Below are 17,776 nucleotides of genomic sequence, written 5' to 3'. Positions count from 1 at the left end.
TAAATACACCCGCCTGCTAAGAAGCACCCACACTCTTCTATTAGCATTAAACACGTTGGTTATTTCATTTTCAAATTTCTAATGTAAGCATATGGCCACCACTTTTAGGCAACAGAATGTTTCTTTTTTCTTTATTAGTTTTATGGAATATATTTACAATATAAAATAAAAAAGAACTAACAATTGTCAGATCTACTGCTTTGGTGCTTAATTCTAAATTTAGACCACTTCTTAAGATAAAGTTGCACAGGGTGATAAAGGGATTCGCCCCGATTCCCACACATTCTGTTAAATGTGTAATTAGAACCCTAAACTCCTTATTCACGAGTGTCCAATGTAGGCCCACACTGGGTGGATCCAAGCCATATTGCCTGAATAGCCCTAAATCACGTAAATGAGATGCATTTAGGGTAACATTTAGCTTATGTGAATATTACGAAAATCTGGTATTAATCACATACCTAAACTGGAAACACCAGCCTTATTTCCACAACCAATACACTGGCTACCAGACCACATTTCCACTTCCATTAAAAAAGATTAGACTTTCAGCTACTCTAGCTATATATTTCTACACCGCTGAAGACAATATTCCTAGGAGGAAGGAAGAGTTGATAAAGCGCATGCGATAATTGAGATGAAGGAATAGCACGCAGTTAGTAAAGTGGAAAAATGACATAAGGACCATGAACTTTAATTTTCTTTAAATTACAGAATCAAGTCTAGTGGTGATTCATGGAAAGAAAAAACCAACGATATGTTATAACCTAGGAGTACAACACATATAACATGCAACAAAAAACATACCTGCTGAGTGCCCTACAGTACATACCCGCGGCCATAGCAAAGCATAAGGCATGCAGACAATACAAGAGAAAAGGAAAAAGGACACCAAGAACACGTGCCATAAATATTGGTACAAGGTCAACACATACAATACCCTCACCACAAAACAAAGGGGACTTCAATAGCAGACAAAGCACACAATGTTGGGCCACAGAAAGCCAATGCATGAAAGCATATAGTACTGCGGGGTAGGGGTGTTGATTATCTTTATGCTGTTCGGTTGTGAGCGAATCTGTGTCAAATGCTTCAGGTGATTTAAAAACTAGCAAGCATTATTTTATTTGATGCTGTTTTTTATTTTGCTGTACATCAATTAGGATGCACTTTTAAGATGTATAACTGGTAAGAGGTTACTTGCAGCAAGTTCTATCTTGATTTTATTATATAGAACCGCAGCAGGGTGTGAAATAGGCATCCAACCTGGATGGAGAGGCTGAATCAGGATCGGACTGGCCTATTGGGCAACCAGGCAGGGCCCACAAGGCTGGTCTCACAGGTCAGTGTGTCAGCTGTTTTTTTTAGTTATTTGTGGACCTGTTTTATGGTCTGCTGAGGCGATTTTTATTGCTGATTCTTGAAATTAAAACAAGCATTGCCTGCAGCAAGCTGAAATCCAGGCAGTCTCCCATACTTTGCAAAACACTTTTACAGCTTGTCCTTACAAGTTCAAAACAGCCTCAGTTTGAAAACTTGGGCCACTATTTTTGCTATCTAATTCACTTATAGGGGTCACTTTTATTTTAGTGCCCTGGGCCTATTTTCTGTCCAAGTCCAACCTTTGGCTGATTGGCTATGAGTCAGGTCAAATCCATGACCGGAAGCAAAAAAGCAAAAAAAAAGGGTGAAGCGGCACAGATAAATGGATAGCTTCAAACAAGAAGGAGGAGAGTGGTAAGTGCTGTTGCGACAGCACAAGCAGCAAATGTGGAAGCAAGTTGACCCCACAACATGTCCATGCGAAGGTCTCCCCATCCATCCCCAATAGAAAAAAATAACAATAAAGCACTGCAGCGACCAACCTGCAGTGAAATAACCACAAAGGTTCTTCGCTCCATAGTGATGTAGGTTACAGACCTGACAACTCTGTGACTTTCTTACCTTTTTCTCTTCCTTCTCATGATACCCTGTTTGCCATAAAGTTCATTGTGTTATTGTCATCTATAAAAAAATCTGGCGAATTCCATAGTTTTTGTATGCTTATTGCATGACATATTTTTTTCACTAGTCGTTTAGAAATCACACTACCTGCTAATATATTACCCATTAAAGGTGTATCCTTCACTAGGCCTCTGAAGCAGAAAAAGTCATACTTGCCACCGTAATCCACAGATTATATCAATGCTGGTATTTATAGACTGAGATGGCAAGGGCAGTGATGAGAATTTAGGACACTCAAAGAGTAAACACTTACTCTGGTTTTGGCGTCTATTTGGCCTCCACGGTCCAGCAGAAGCTTCACCATGTTTGTGTTGCCCCTTTTGGAGGCTACGTGCAGGGGGGTGATTCCATTCTGTAGAAAAAATTTCGGAAAAACAATAAGTCAGATCTCATGGTAATAAAGTTAATGAGGAGATATATTATGATGATCAAATGAAGGTGTAGTGACCAAGGGTATAACTCTACCACACGTAGTGCAAATGGGTAGGCTTAGATGTCACAGTCATGATAAACCTGCCCTTAAAGCAACCAGTTTTCTCAGATGGGATTCAATGGTCCTTTTCTCACTGGGTTCCTCAATCATGTATGCTGTCTAGTGGCAGAACAGACATATCATAAATACCTCGTTCCAGTCCCTTCGTTAAATTCGGACTTTATGGTGCCTGGATTAGGTAAGGACCAGTGGCGGCCGCTATTTACCGGGGGTGGCGGGGCGGGGGAATGGGAAGGGTTGTAAATGAAAAAAACACACAAAAGAAACCCACTTACCTTCAGGCCGTCCACTTGGCCAGCGGCCGCCTCTCGGTCCGTTCGCTCCCGCCTTTTGCTCCTGGAAGCAGGAACATGAAGCACTCGGGCTCCTGACTCCCCACCCAATCACAACGTTGCAATGCAGCGCTGTGATTGGTCTGAGCGCCATGGTTCAGCGCTCAGCAAGGGAATGGGAGCCTGAGGCATGTTCTGCACCCAGGCTGTAATGCAGCCTGGGTGCAGAACATGCAAAGTACACATGACGGTTTGTCCGGCCCTAGAGGGACGGTCAAAGCATCATTGTGCTCCCCTGCCCAGCTCTGGCAGTCCCGCCTGCCCCACACCAGGAAAGGAAAACTCAAATGATAATAACGCTAGTAGCATTATTATCATTTTAGTTTTCTTTAAGTACTGCTCACAGAGCGGTGGGAGTACGCTCCTCCGCCTTAGCAGAGGAGCTGCCACTGGTAAGAACATGATAGACTCTCATGTAGATATTCCTATGCATAGCTCAATTATACACTACAGTCAAAATGTAACACAGGCAGTTTGTATTTTAGAAATAAATTCTCCAGGGATGCAAAATAAGTTTTGTTATAATCAGTAAACCTAATTTTGACTAAATTTAAGTGAGTCAGGATAAATCAATTTACTAACAGAAGGATTGTTTTACCACGTTCTTAATTATTCAGTTTTCTGAGAAGGAAAATAAGCTCCTCCTACGTGCACGAGCCATTTGGTGAAATCTAATGTGTGCGTTTTTAATTCCTATCTTATTTTCAAAACTAAATTCACAAAAAACACTAGAGCCGCCAACACAAGGCACAGTACTAAAGGAATAAGTCATAATTTACCTCCAGTATTTTCAGACCCAGTGGCCGGGTTTGAGGCATGCCCAGATGTGGCAAGGCCAATACTATTTCAACTGCTGGCATGCTTGATCACTAGCAGCTCAGCTCCTAAGACTATTCTGAATAGAGATACTTGCTTAATCGCTGGTTCTTGTATACTTCAAAACATCACCTTGTTTACAGTGTACTGACTACTTCTTTACTATTGTCGTAGAGTTTGAGTCACTTAGCACAGCCTTGAAGATTCAGACCCATTTCTGGAGACCAGAGGGCTTTCAAGAACATCCTCCGAATGGATAACCCCAATTTTTGGAGAAAAAAAACCCATCTCCAGTGTGGCTTTTTGTGGGGCACCTCAGTATTTAAGAAAGGCCAATCAAATTTAAGTACGGTTCTTACCCATTCTACTAATATTTTTATTGACTCCCCTAGGAATATACATTTTCAAATGGCCCTTTCCTCGTATATAATTGTTCTGATTTTCAGTTAAAATAGGTTTGTTTCTCTTTGAGTCCCTGAGAACTCGGTAATCCATTTTACTCAACTCTTTCTCTTAATAGTTTTTGCATATCAGAGGGCATTTTTCTATACTTGTTTCAATTATTAGCTCAGCATTTAGATTGCCTATTTTTGTAACTTTCTATTTCTCAAATGTATACAGTACGATTTCACTTCAGGTTAGAAGAGCACGTTTATAAACTGTATAAATAAATAATTTAACACATAAATATCCCTTTCAAAGTCTTTGAAGCTAAGTTGAAATGTGAACTGCCTCAGATGCTGAACTGACATATGTCAACATTAAACATAAGTTTTAAGAATGCTGCTTGGTACATCTATGAGATGGAGGTCAGTACGTGGCTTTCACCGTGATGCAAAATAGTGAATTTATCGACATAGAAATCATTCTGCAATTCTTAAAATGGTATTTTGCAAAATAATAATTGTTAATTGTATCCGCAGCATGAGAACTATTTTGAATTCAATGTCCATTAAAGTGAGCTTCAAATTGACATTACTGTGATAAACATTACAGTATTTATTGATCAAGAAAAATAGTATGACTCTTATTTACTGCTAAATCCCCAATGTAACATATGGTTTTCTTGAGTACCACATCCAATAAAGTGACAAAATGTATTTCACTTTCAAGCAAATTTGTGTTTATTCATTTTCTTTTGCTTATATTATGGAGGGGTGGAAGTAGGAACGGGACATTTCTCAAAAAGTCATCTCTGGCTGCGAGACAAGCCTGCTCAGTGAGCTGAAGTGTCTGAGATCTGGGGCATGGGGTGTCTTCAGGATTGCTGAGCCGCAGCGTCTAATTGTTAATAATGGCCGGCTGCTAAGCTCCTGAAGAATTTGCAGATTGCCATGAACACTTGGATGCTTTCCAACAGACAGGTAGCACACTGAGCAGGAATGTGTGTACCGAATTCCCGATGCGGCTGTCTGAACGGACAAAAAGAAAAGAGATGGGAAGCTTACCCTGGCAGTGAAGTCCACAGCGGCGCCTCGGTTCAGCAGGAGCGTTGCCACGTTGACATTTCCATAGTGGGCAGCTATGTGCAGTGGGGTGAAACCACTCTACAAAGAAGTAAAGACAGAAACACAACAGGTTACACACTGAGAGCAGCAATATTTGATCACAAGATGTTAGGGTTAAGAGATCGGCGTCACAGCTTGGCATTTAGTCCCACTGGGAAGGGCGTATCCGAAATAAAAGTTAAGTCGTGCAAAAACTTAAAAAGATCTGTTAGGACATCCAGGTCATGCAGCCAGTGGTGAGAGGAAAGATTGGTAGGAACAGATCAAGAAGAGCAGAGAGCAGGAAAAGGTGTCCTTGACACTCTTCAGCTGTTAGTGGAGACTGAAGGACAGCCATTTGGTTTATGTGAACCTGCAGTGCATTTGCCAGAGAGAGATATGTGTCAGAAATATTACTATTGCAGAGCTGCAAGTGTGTTTTTCTGCAAGTGGCTGCACATGCTTTGATGTACAAAACTATCTAACCACGAGTTTGCCTCAGTAGAAACTTTCTTTTTTTTTTTTTTTTTTTTTTTTTATTGGCAAATTCGAATCATAAAACATAAATATACAGGATAAGCGACATGAAATAGTGTGGTATATATGGATAACGAGGTACATACACAGATATCTGTAAACAGAGCTCTACCACAGGGAAAGATATAACAATTAAGAGAAAGAGTACTGAAAAGAGACAAAAAATAGAATCAGAATCAATCAGGGGCCCTATATCTGGTTTCCCCTTTCTGCATTATACCACCTAGTAATAGGTTCCCAAATCTGTGTGCCGATTGCTCTCATTTTTCTACCTCTTGTGGCGTATATTGAGATTTCTTGTTTATAGATAGCTATAAAACGGCTAAGCCACATATTAAAGGTAGGGGGCTCTGTATCTTTCCACCTAGCTGCTAGAATTATCCGTAACACGGCATAACCCAGAAATAGTACCGCCTGTTCTTCTCTATTGTGTTTCAAAGAGTCATCATGACCCAATAGGAGCAATGTTATAGAATCATGTATTTGGTGCCCAAAAATTTGGGTCCAAAATTCCAACATCATAGTTTTAATTGTAACCAATGTGGGGCATTCAGCAAACATGTGTAGGAGATTTGCAAGTGGTTGTTTGCATCTGGGACAGTTATCATCCATCCTAAGCCCCCATGCAAACAATTTAGCTGGCGTAAAATATAAATTATAAATGATTCTATAATATTGAGCCTTTAAGTTAGAGGCTAAAAAATATCTTGTTGAGAGGGCTAATGAGAGATCTAGATCTACATTTGGATTTGCCAATTTTAAGGCCCAAGATTGTTCCGTGCGCTCTAAATCATCAGGGGTATTGGCCAAAAGTAACTGATATAGGGCCCCGATTCTGGTAGATTTTCTGCCTATAATATCAAATAGTGGGATATTATCTGGTAGAATTTTTGGTTTGGTATTATATATACTAGCTGATATTTGATAAAATTTTAGAAAATCGTTCGCAGGGACATTATATCTCGTTTGAAAGAGCTCAAAAGAAAGTGGGAGATTATTACCAAAGAAATCTCCGATTGTTTTAATACCTAGGAGCTCCCACCTCTGGGATCTACTATCATTAGGGATATTAGGAAAAATTTTACATTGCCATAAAGGTGTATATTTTGTATATGTAGGAAGCCCTAGATGTTTGCCGATAGCTTTCCAGACTGAAAGAGCATCTAAAACAGTCTTTAATTTAATTTTTTTATAATAAGATGTTTCAACCTGCCTTAGAAAAAGTCCCTTATGTTTTTTGCCTAGACTGAGCTCATATATTGATGGTATATAAGGAATTACAGAGGTTGGGCCTCCTAGTTTAGCAGTCAAAAGAGGATCCATGTATTGCAATAAAGATGCCCAAAAATATAATCTTAAATTTGGTAGGGCTAAGCCACCTCTACTTTGAGGGAGTGCTAAAAGGGGGAGAGCCCGCCTTATTTTTCCGTAACTCCACATAAACTTTGCTATGAGGGAATCAATAGTCTTTATAACGTGCTTTGCCGGTAACAGGGGGATTGCTCTAAACAAATATAGAACCCGCGGGAATACATTCATTTTTACGTAATTGGCCCTACCAATAATAGAGAGGTGTAGGCTATCTACCCTTCTTAGATCGCTTTTAATTTTATCAATAAGGGGAGAATAGTTAATATCGCTGATGTTACTTATCTCTGCCGAAAGCACTACACCTAAATAAGTGGCCTGTTTAACCCTGAGAGTGCTTTCATATTGAGTGTTGCTAGTGGCTAATACCATAGTTTTATCTCTATTCAAGGAGTACCCTGAGTACTTCCCAAACGCTTGGGTAATTGTCTCGATTTCATAAACTGCTTCAGACGGTTTAGTGGTTATTATGGCAATGTCATCCGCGTATGCCATGACTTTGGTGGAAAAGGACCCTGTAAGAACTGGATATATGGAAGTTGAGGTTAGTAGTTTTTGAATAAGGGGATCTATATAAAGTGCAAATAGAACCGGGGAGCATGGGCAACCCTGCCTTGTACCTCTCTGAATCGTAATGACATCCGACTCATTTCCTGCTATACAGATTTTTGCCGTGGGGTTGGTATAAATGGCTTTAATGGCATTAATAAAAGTATTTCCGAAATTTTTACTTTCCAGGATGTTCCAGAGAAACTGCCATAGTACTCGGTCGAATGCCTTTTCGGCATCGAGGAAGATCATCGACATCTCGCCCCCCGTGGCGCCCATGATGTCAAGTAGGGTTATGGCTCTACGAGTATGGTCTGTAGTGCCTTTGCCGGGTATAAAACCGTGTTGCCACGGGGATACAAGCCGTTCGATGACCCCGCTCAGACGATTTGCAAATATTTTAGCGTATAGCTTCGAGTCGGAGTTGATCAGGGATATAGGCCTATATGAGGAAGGCAGGTGGGGTGGTTTACCCTTCTTATGGAAAATTATTATGTTTGTTTGTTTCCAAGACTCAGGGGGAATTGCGTGGTATTGAACTCCAAGAAACAAATCAAACAAAAAGGGAGTTATCTGATTTCTAAGGATTTTATATAGATCCAATGGGATTTTATCCGGTCCGGCCGCCTTACCATTGGCCATCTCAGCTAATGCAATCTCTACCTCAGTGACCGTAATCTCTCTGTCAAGGTAAATCTTATTTTCCTCATCGATGTTTTTATGATTAATATGGTCTGGGAGCCAATTATTTAAGAATGTTGTAATTTCATTATCAGGATGTGAAATATCACTACTATATAGTTTTTGATAATATTTTTGAAATACTTTAACAATGTCTTTGGGGGTAGTATATTCATTTCCCTCAAATTCTATCTTTTTAATGTTGCTCAATGATTGCTTTTGTCGTGTGCGTAGTGCTAACTGCTTCCCCACATTTTCCCCTGATTCGTACAGCCTATCCTTATTAACCTGATAGGTTTCCGCGGCTTTTTGAATTAGCGTACTATTAATCTCATTTTTTAAGATCATTATTTTATTTAAGATTTTCCCAGGATCTAAGGTAGGATCGGCTTGCCCTCTACGAGACAGATTTAACTGGGTGGCATGATGGGCCTCAAGATTGGACAACTCCTGCATCATTTCCATATTGGATTGTTTTTCTAGCTTTCGCTTATTAGCAACAAAGGAAATGGTCTCTCCTCTCAATGCTGCTTTAAAACAGTCCCATACTATAATACGGGGTGCACTAAACTGGTTACAGTCAAAAAAGGACTGGGTCCAAGATTTAATATACGCTATATATTCTGGATTAACCAGTAGCCTCCTATCAAAAGTCCACTGTATTGTTGGTTTAACTAAATTAGCCGTGTCAAAGGTAAAGGTCAGTGCATTGTGGTCAGATAGGGTTTTCGGGGATTTAATTATTTCTATAATATCTTTCTGATTTATACTTGACATAATATAGTCGATTCTAACATATTTGTTGTGGGGGAAAGAAAAATATGTATAGCCATCCACATTTGGCCCCCGAAGTAAGCCCCAGACGTCAACCAAGTTGTGACTTTTCATCATCTGACCCAATGCTGTATATGACTTTGGTTTTCGCCCTTTATAATTTTGAGATAAAAAATTCCCAGAGGATTGCCCTATGTCGATATTAAAATCTCCACAAAAGACCAGGGAACTTGACCAAGAGGCCAATTCAATTTCGAGCTCTCGAAAAACAGCAGGGTCATCTAAATTTGAACCATAGATTGCGCAGATAGTGATATCTTGCTGAAGCTGAATTATGACCCATCTGCCATGTTTATCGGCTAATTTACGAATTGGGGGGCCTATTATAGGTTTAGCGAAAATGGCTACCCCTCTGGTTTTAGTTGTTTGTGATGTAGCTGCCATTAGGTTATAACCTGGTAGTTTAAGTAAGTTCCTGTCAGAGTATGCGATATGTGTCTCTTGGAGACATAATATATCAACCGGGTTTTGTTGTATTAATTGAAATAACTGGGCCCTTTTATCTTTATGATTGAGGCCTGCCACATTCCAAGTACAGAGGCTTATCCTCCCCATGTATTAACTTGAAAGACTAGCCTGATAAGCTTTAGACACCCATTCTCCTTAAAATATATGATGCGGTTTTGCTTTTCTTTAACATTTCTGTAGCTTTTACTCCTAATACTTTTAATACAACATAGTCTGTGACCGAATTTGCCAGTTTTTCTTTTTTGGTTTCCCCCCATCCCCCCCCCCCTCCTCAGCCCCCTCCCCAAGGCCTTCCCCGAGGCCTTCCCCCCCCACCTCCCCCTGCACTCCACCCTATGAGGCATGAAGACTCTCACTAGAGTCTATGATGATGGAGAGACACCCTGTGACCATGCCTTAATCATTAATTCTGTATGCTTCAAATAACACATGTGTAGGCTAGTGAAAGGATATGCAAAAATAAAAGGACACATGCAAAGCTATAAAAGAATAAACATCCTAGAACCACGCGAGACCCAATGAGCCATGCGAAGAAAACCATAAATGCTGAGAGAGAAATTAAGTATAACAATAATAGATTATACAGCATATTCTAGTCCTATTCTAAGCGATTTATCCAACAAAAAAAAAAACACATTAGAGTTGGTGTTAAGCTTAGGACTTTGAAATATGCTTATTCTTTAAGATGAGCTTATTCTTCCTAAATTGTGAAACAAAGCCCACCAACCGGGGGCTATACTGTAATCAGTAGAAACTTTCTATGTACAACAACCAAGTTTTAGTGATAAGCTCTCAAGAAAGGATTTCCCTGAGAGATGTCATGATACAGGGATGCCATGCCCCCTTGAAGAGGTGAAGATGAATTCAGTAAGAGTGCCCTTGGACCTGTCTATGACCTCTGTGATCCTTCACGACTAAAAAATGCACTGTTGTGACTTGCACACATTTTAAAAAATTTGGAAAAGTATACTAATACGAACGAGAAATAAAAGTAGGTTTCCAAGGAAGAAACTCAACAAGAACTCCACTTTTAGAAGAATTCTCTCAGAAAACAAGGCTCTTGTGAGACAATTCGCTTGAAAAAAAGTTTTATGTTCTGCTGGGAACTTTTCCTGAAAGTGGACTTGCGATTTGGTAAACATTTAAATCTTACAGACTGTGCAAAGTGTGTAATTTCCAACTCTGTCCAACTTCTAATGTAAAATTTGAAAGTTTGTGATACCGTGTCAGCTAGTTTAAGTAGGATTGGGTTAACCATTACCTGAGGAGCACACTCCTTTGGTGCTCCGTTGTTCTAGATAAAAAAAGGTAGGGCTCGCTACCTATTCTAACCCACAAAATCTGAACTTTAGAATGTAGCATTCCACAGGCTGTGTCCCACGTAAGCAATAAGGCATGTTATTAGTTCAAGAGCTACAGCAATGAGCAATTAAAGGGATATAACCAGAGATTGCAAATAATCACAAAACTACCAGCATCGCAGCCAACGGGTAGAAATATGTATCACCCGGTAAAAGCAGCAGGCCTACCCTGGAGGGTCCAAAGACCTCAAAAATGTCATCCTGGACTACAGTTGGGATTGGCTGCCAACAGACAAAAACCTTTTTCCAAAAGCTTCTAGTTCAAGATCTTTGAAAACAAGCTTACGACATTTTAGGGTAAGAGACTACATTTTAGCTTGTCCTATAGCCTTGCTACTGTATTTGTTTAAGGAACATTTTGGTCATGTATAAAATATACGTTTCACTTCAGTTTATTTATTTATTTATTTATTTGTTTGAATTTATATGGCGCACAGCTACCCAGCAAAGGGTTTCCCGGCGCGACAGATCCCAGTGTCAATGCGGTTACAGGAATTAGATGTTGAATAGCCATGTTTTTAGGGCTTTCCTGAATTTGATGTAGCTTGGTTCAGACCGCAATGTGTGTGGCATTGAATTCCAAAGTGTGGGTCCTAGAAAAGAAAAGGACTTGCCACCCATGCGTGACAACTTGATCTTTGGGATTTCAAAATTATTTGCCATAGAGGACCGAAGAGATCTAGAAGGACGGTAGGGGCGCATCAGGCTTTGTAGGTATTTTGGGGCGGTGTTGGTGGAAATCCTGTGCATGAAACATAGGGATTTGAATTTGACCCGATTTTCAATTTTTAACCAGTGTAGTTTCCTAATGTATTTGGTAGTTGGAGTAGTGATGGGAATTTTCCAGAGTACTCTGGCTGCTGCATTCTGTACTGACTGTAACCTGCGGACAGTAGCTTTATTTGCCCCCAGGTACAGAGCATTGCCATAATCTAATCTGGATGTGATCAGGGCGTTGACAACTGTTTTCTTGGTGTTTTCAGGTAGCATCCAGCAGATCTTTTTAAGCCATTTCAATATGGCGAAGCAGGTGGATGAAGTTTTTACTGCTTGCTGGTGTAGACTGAGTGAGTCGTCAATAATGACTCCCAGGTTGCGGGCATGCGCGACAGGGGTAGGGGGGGTACCCATTTCAGATGGCCAGTGTTGGGGTCCCCAAAGATCTTTGTTTTTACCCAACACGATTAACTCGGTTTTCTCGCCGTTAAGTTTTAGAAAGTTTTTCTGCATCCAACCGGCGATTTTACTAAGTCCGAGTTGTAGGGAGGATGAATTGTCAGCGTCTGCTGCTGATAGTGAAAAAAGCAGCTGAGAGTCATCAGCGTAAGAAAACATTAAAAGCCCAGTGTCTTCCACAATCTTGGACAGGGGACTCATATAAACATTAAAAAGCAACGGGCTGAGAATGGAGCCCTGAGGTACTCCGTGTTTAAATGTCCTTGTATCAGAACAGGCAGTTTGCGAAAATACCTGAAACGTTCGATTTTCTAATAGTGATCTGATCCAATTAAGAGCTGCCCCGCGAATACCTAGGGAGTGGAGAGTCTGGGCGAGGACCGCATGCGACACGGTGTCGAATGCCGCGCTGAGGTCGAGTAGCACAAGTGCTACTGTTTCGCCCTTATCTACCATGCGACGGATGTTTTCGGTCACTCCTAGCAATGTAGACTCAGTGGAAAAACCTGCACGAAATCCCGACTGGTGAGATGGTAACAGATCATGAGTGGTGATGAAATCTGTAAGGCAACGATGAACATGCTTCTCTAATAATTTAGCAAAGGTGGGTAGCAATGATATTGGGCGAAAGTTAGCTGGCAGGTTGGGGTCTGCGCCAGCTTTCTTTAAGAGTGGATGAATCATCGCATGCTTCCATTCACTGGGTACAGTTTGTTCAAGTAACGACGTATTAAGGAGATCGGTAATTGTAGTTAGAACGTTACTGCTTAGTTGTTTTAAGATTGAACATGGCAGTGGGTCTCTAGGAGAGCCTGATTTGATGGTTTTTAGTAGCCCTTGAACCATGTCAGGATTCAGCAGGGGCCAACTATCTAGTGTGGCAAAAGATGTATCATCCAAGGAAGGGCAATCAGTACTACCTATGGTATTACCTGACGTATGTGATGAGCAATTGGGGGTCGCTTCAGGAGTGAAGTCGTGTTCATTGGCAGCATAGTTGATGTCTTGGTGAATTTTATCAACTTTATGAATAAAAAAGTTGGCTAACATGTCACATTGCGTTTTGTTTAGCTCAGGTGGAGGTTGGGACGTATTGGATCCCGCCAGCTCTTTGACTAACTTGAAAAGTGTTTTAGAGTGGTCTAAAGCATTTGTGATTTTTGTGCAGATGAATTCTGCTTTGACTTTGTTACACTGTTTTTGGTAAGCTGTTAGCTGAATTTTATATTTTTCCTTATCTGCAAGTAAGTAAAACCTCCTCCATTGACGTTCGAGATTCTTACATTTAGTTTTTTCATTTTGTAAAATATCATTGAACCAAGGTGCAGGAGAGCGATGGGTGTTTTGTTTTAACTTTGTTTTAGGCAGAATGGAATCAATGGCTGAAAGAAGCCAGTTTTGTACTGTGGAGGAGAGCTGTTGAACAGTAGTCTTAGTGCAAGGGCGATGTTTTTCCAGTAGGGCATTGAGATTGTCAATATCAAGTTTTTTCCATTTCCTTATGAGCTGAGTGGGTAAAGGTATGTTATCGTTGTTTGATAGGTCAACCTGAAGATTAAATTTAAATTCAGTTCGAGCATGTTTTATTAACTTCGAACTGTTTATTTAATATTGAAGATTCACCCCACAATAGTTCTAGATCACAATAAGACTAGACCACTATTTAGGGAGTCACCAGCAGGGGGGCGCTTTATTGCTCTGGTGTGTTTCAAAAGAGTTTGGCATCGGAATATTTTTGTCAGAATACGGTGGACATAAACATCATGCCCTAAATATGGCCTACAAACATATAGCCCCATTGGAGTTAGTAATCGGAAATCTTTATACTGTGGGTCAATTTCTTTATAAACAACATCGGAGACAGGATATCTATGTCTGATGCTATTTTGTACATGATATTCAGACATACAAATTCAAGGGTTACTCAACTGTTTAGGGCAAGCAACATGTCACTTTGCCTAGCCCAGCCACAATCTTTGCATGGTTTATAATGGAAACATATATCTTAAATCTTGGATTATGGAGGATTATTGACATAAATACTGGGGTGGAAATATTGCTTAAAACATATTGTTCTACTGGGCGTAAATTTCTAATATTAATTCCAATGGGTGACATTTTTGTAGATGATCTTTGGGACATGACATATATCTCGGGTGGTATTCTGACAATAATAATCTACTATCGCGCTGTTATTCAAAGGAATCACATGAGATGGGAATAATGCATATCTCAGGATTTCCAGTGACTTTTTGGGGAGCTGCGTTCCAGCCTACGAGAGTTTTAGGACTGAAGGAGTGCAACCTGGGGAAGTCTTCTTCCCCCCCAAAAATCTGTGCATTTTTGTCCTTCCTGGTAATAGATAACCTTGGGCTTTGGCCATTGTGTATGAACAAAAAGCAAACATTTGCAGATGTAGTCACTTGATGACGTTGACTTGAGTAGGCACTGGGAGAGTGCAGTGCACATGCTTAACATTTCCTTTTAATCTGAATTTCTACTTTTAATTGTTTCTGCGGCATGTTAATCCACTACGTAACTGAATCAAGAATTACATTCTCAGTGTCCAAGCTAACAACTACATGAATCATGGTTCAGGAACAGAACCTACAATGTTCATTCTCTGCAAATGGGCACCAGATCTGAAAGGAAGATTCGTCATGTGGGAAGATCTTCAGGTAAGTCCAAGCCTCTATAAAGCAGGGGCAGCAAGGGAGCACAGCTCTGTAGCAAACTTTCACATGTGATTTAAAGCGACAAAACGTATAATGCACCATAGAGTAAATGTGAAGTAAATATAATGTACTCAATAGTCTGAGAAAAGACTTGCAGGGCAGGTAATTTGCCTCTGTGTCAACAAAGTGTGCCTCCAAATCTAATATTTTATTGCAAACTAATTGACATAAGAATGTTTTACAAATTACTCAAATGGGTCAATTCTTTTGAAAATCTTTGGAAGGGCGTCAGTTCCTCTCCTCAATCTATCCGTCTGGTGAGGCATGAGCAATCACTAGGCCCAATGCATGTAGTATATTACCCAGTAATCTAACCCTTTTCTCCACCTAATAAAATCCGGTCTAAACCTATTGGTATGGGTCATACTTTAGTAGGTATTAGAAAAAGTACTTTTGAGCATTAGCTAAAGCTCCAGGGGTGTATCATGATCCCACTTTCTGTGCTGCGCTAACACAGAATGGGTATTTCTTTTTCACGTGTACAGAGTTTACATTAACTTGAAAAAATCATCAAATTAGTGCACGTCCTACTGATGGTACAGCTTGCATCTGAGTTTCTGTGCTCTGGTGTTAGCAAACCATGCACTAACTTTTTCAGTTAATATACGTGCTGTAGACACGAAAAAGTAACACTTCTGTGTGCCGCACACAACACCTGATCATGATACAGACCCAGATATCCAGGAGATAAACAGGACCATGCGCAATACTATAAGATGGCAGGTGACAATGTTGGGCTCTGCATTTGAGGACCAAAGAAAAAGGTATTCAAATGTAACCAATGGCAGGGCGCCGAGATACTTCTCACGTTGGCTCATCCTGAAGTTAATTAATTAATTATAGAATCGTAAAGCGCAACTTATCACCTGTAATGGTATCCAGGCACTGTGGTGCCGTCGAGTAGATTAAGTGAGCTATTGCCCAGAGTCACATGATGCTGAGCTGAGTTGCCTCCGGCAGCAGCCGCTGCCCCACACCTCTCCACATTGGGGATTGTAGGATTTAAATTTGAATATTATATGCTATAATTTGAAATCACTGTTAAATAGTGGCAGCAAACGATTCTTTGTAACAAAATAAGATATTACACTATGCCATCCAATGTGTTAACATTTAATTATACGTTTGTGGTGGGGATTTATAAGTAACAGTTCAGGATTTGTAACTGGCTGTATTGCTTATGTTTGCCAAAGACATTCCAATTTTTCATTTTACAGAAACATCATAATTTCAGCATGTCATACTACAGCCACGCTGTGCATACTATATACATCTATCATAATGCTGATATTAACACAGATTCTTTTTGCAAAATCTATGAAGCTATCTTCTCTGACATTTCCTCTCTGCAGGACATAGAGTGGAGGAGTAGTGATAGAAGGGGGTGTCCTGGCGCGCATTGCTACTTGTGCGAGCCTTTCAATATACTTTAATGATCAGGGCCGGCTCTAGGCATGTGCAAGCTGTGCACCTGGACAGGGCCACCAAACCCCAGGGGCCACCACGCCAATATATATCCTGAATATATTAATCCTCTGAGGATGGATACATATTTGCGTGGTGGCCCCTGGCAGGGATTTGGCGGCCTCCGGCTCTGTTCCACTTCTAAACACCCTGACCCCCTCCCCTCTTTACTGGCCTGCACGCTCCGCCCCGCCCGGACCCCCTCTTCTGGACCCCTACCTACGCTCCCTGCCCAGGGCCACCATGAGCCTAGAGCCGGCCCTGTAATGATGCAGCAGTGTGGTGATGCTAGTTGGTTGCTAGGCGACCATGATGTTCAGAGGAGGTGGAAGCGACACCTGACAGAAAGCACACAGTTTGATGCAGTGGAATCCCAGCAGCAGGGTGAGACGGGGGAGGGAGAGATAGCGAGTGTGATCCAGTTCACTCAGAAATTCTGAGTCACACCATTAAGAGGGTGTTCCCTTCCCTTTGTGGCATGTTATCCTAAACGTCTATGAGAATTAGTCTGCTATATCTAGCACAACTTTCTTCTTAAAGCCTTTGAGCATTGAATAAAAGTAACACATCTTCAAAGCGCTTGAAGGTGATGCTTAGTCCAATAAAATGTGCTTTAGGGGGACCTAGGACCTTTAGAAATGCCAAAATGTCATCCTATACAGGCCCCTGGAGAATGGCTTTTCTTTATCTGTAGCACTGACACCATATAATGGGAGCCCACCGAAATCCATTCTGCAAGACCCAATGGGCAAGATGCAAAAAAAAAAACATAAAACGGTAGCATATGCAACAGTACGCTCGCCAGCACACACAATCTCCATTAAAGCTGAATTTTGTCCAAGTTTTATCAAAGCATTTTATGTAGTATTTTTTCAGATTTTTTGTAAGTGCTGTTTATAAGGATCTGAGGCGGCAAACATGTCAACAATGCAAATGTATTGCACCCCGCAATCAAAAGATAAATGACTCCTCTTAGAATTAAACAAAAATAAGAAAGTGCTACAGAGAAGCAGAGCCTGTAGTCGGAGTGTGCATTTAATTGAAATATACTTCTCAAAATATGCATATTTTAGTTTTACTTTGATTTACTGTGAGATTCCTTAGAACCTTGAGTACCCGTTGACCCAATTTAGGCAGTATACAACTAACTATCGCCTTCCACATCCTAACACTAAATAAAATACTGTATGCATCACACTGTTCTCCAAGTAAAAGCATGTAAAATTATGGGTGGAAAGCATTAGTTATATTTTTTAGAGTTCAGGTTTTTCCAACTACAGGTTTTCAAGACCAGGCATTCAGGATGGGAGTGCATATAGCCATTTATTCTATACCAAGTACCTGAAATATCTTCTGAAACATGGCTGAGACAAAGGCCAATTGTAACAGAACTTATAAAAAATAATATTATTTCTTAGCTTGAAGGAAGTCTCCGACTATGTGTTACATGTTCTTGGCAAATGTTCATTTT

At 40.5% G+C, this 17,776-nt stretch overlaps 1 protein-coding gene across 6 annotated transcripts in view; it reads right to left on the bottom strand.

The window, feature by feature from the left end:
* The window catches only part of ANK2 (ankyrin 2), a 1,987,506-nt gene that overhangs the window by 686,766 nt on the left and 1,282,964 nt on the right, over window positions 1-17,776 (bottom strand). For all 6 annotated transcript variants that reach the window (XM_078676735.1, XM_078676733.1, XM_078676736.1 and 3 more), the window contains 2 exons: window positions 5,094-5,192; window positions 2,258-2,356 (listed from right to left, as the gene is read on the bottom strand). In XM_078676735.1, the coding sequence (XP_078532861.1) occupies window positions 2,258-2,356; window positions 5,094-5,192 (198 nt within the window). The remainder of the gene's footprint in view (window positions 1-2,257; window positions 2,357-5,093; window positions 5,193-17,776) is intronic.

Source organism: Lissotriton helveticus, chromosome 2_1 (genome assembly GCF_964261635.1).
Source record: "Lissotriton helveticus chromosome 2_1, aLisHel1.1, whole genome shotgun sequence".
NCBI classification, from domain to species: domain Eukaryota; kingdom Metazoa; phylum Chordata; class Amphibia; order Caudata; family Salamandridae; genus Lissotriton; species Lissotriton helveticus.
Note: the sequence above shows the minus strand (reverse complement) of the source record. Positions and strands in the feature narration are given on the sequence as shown.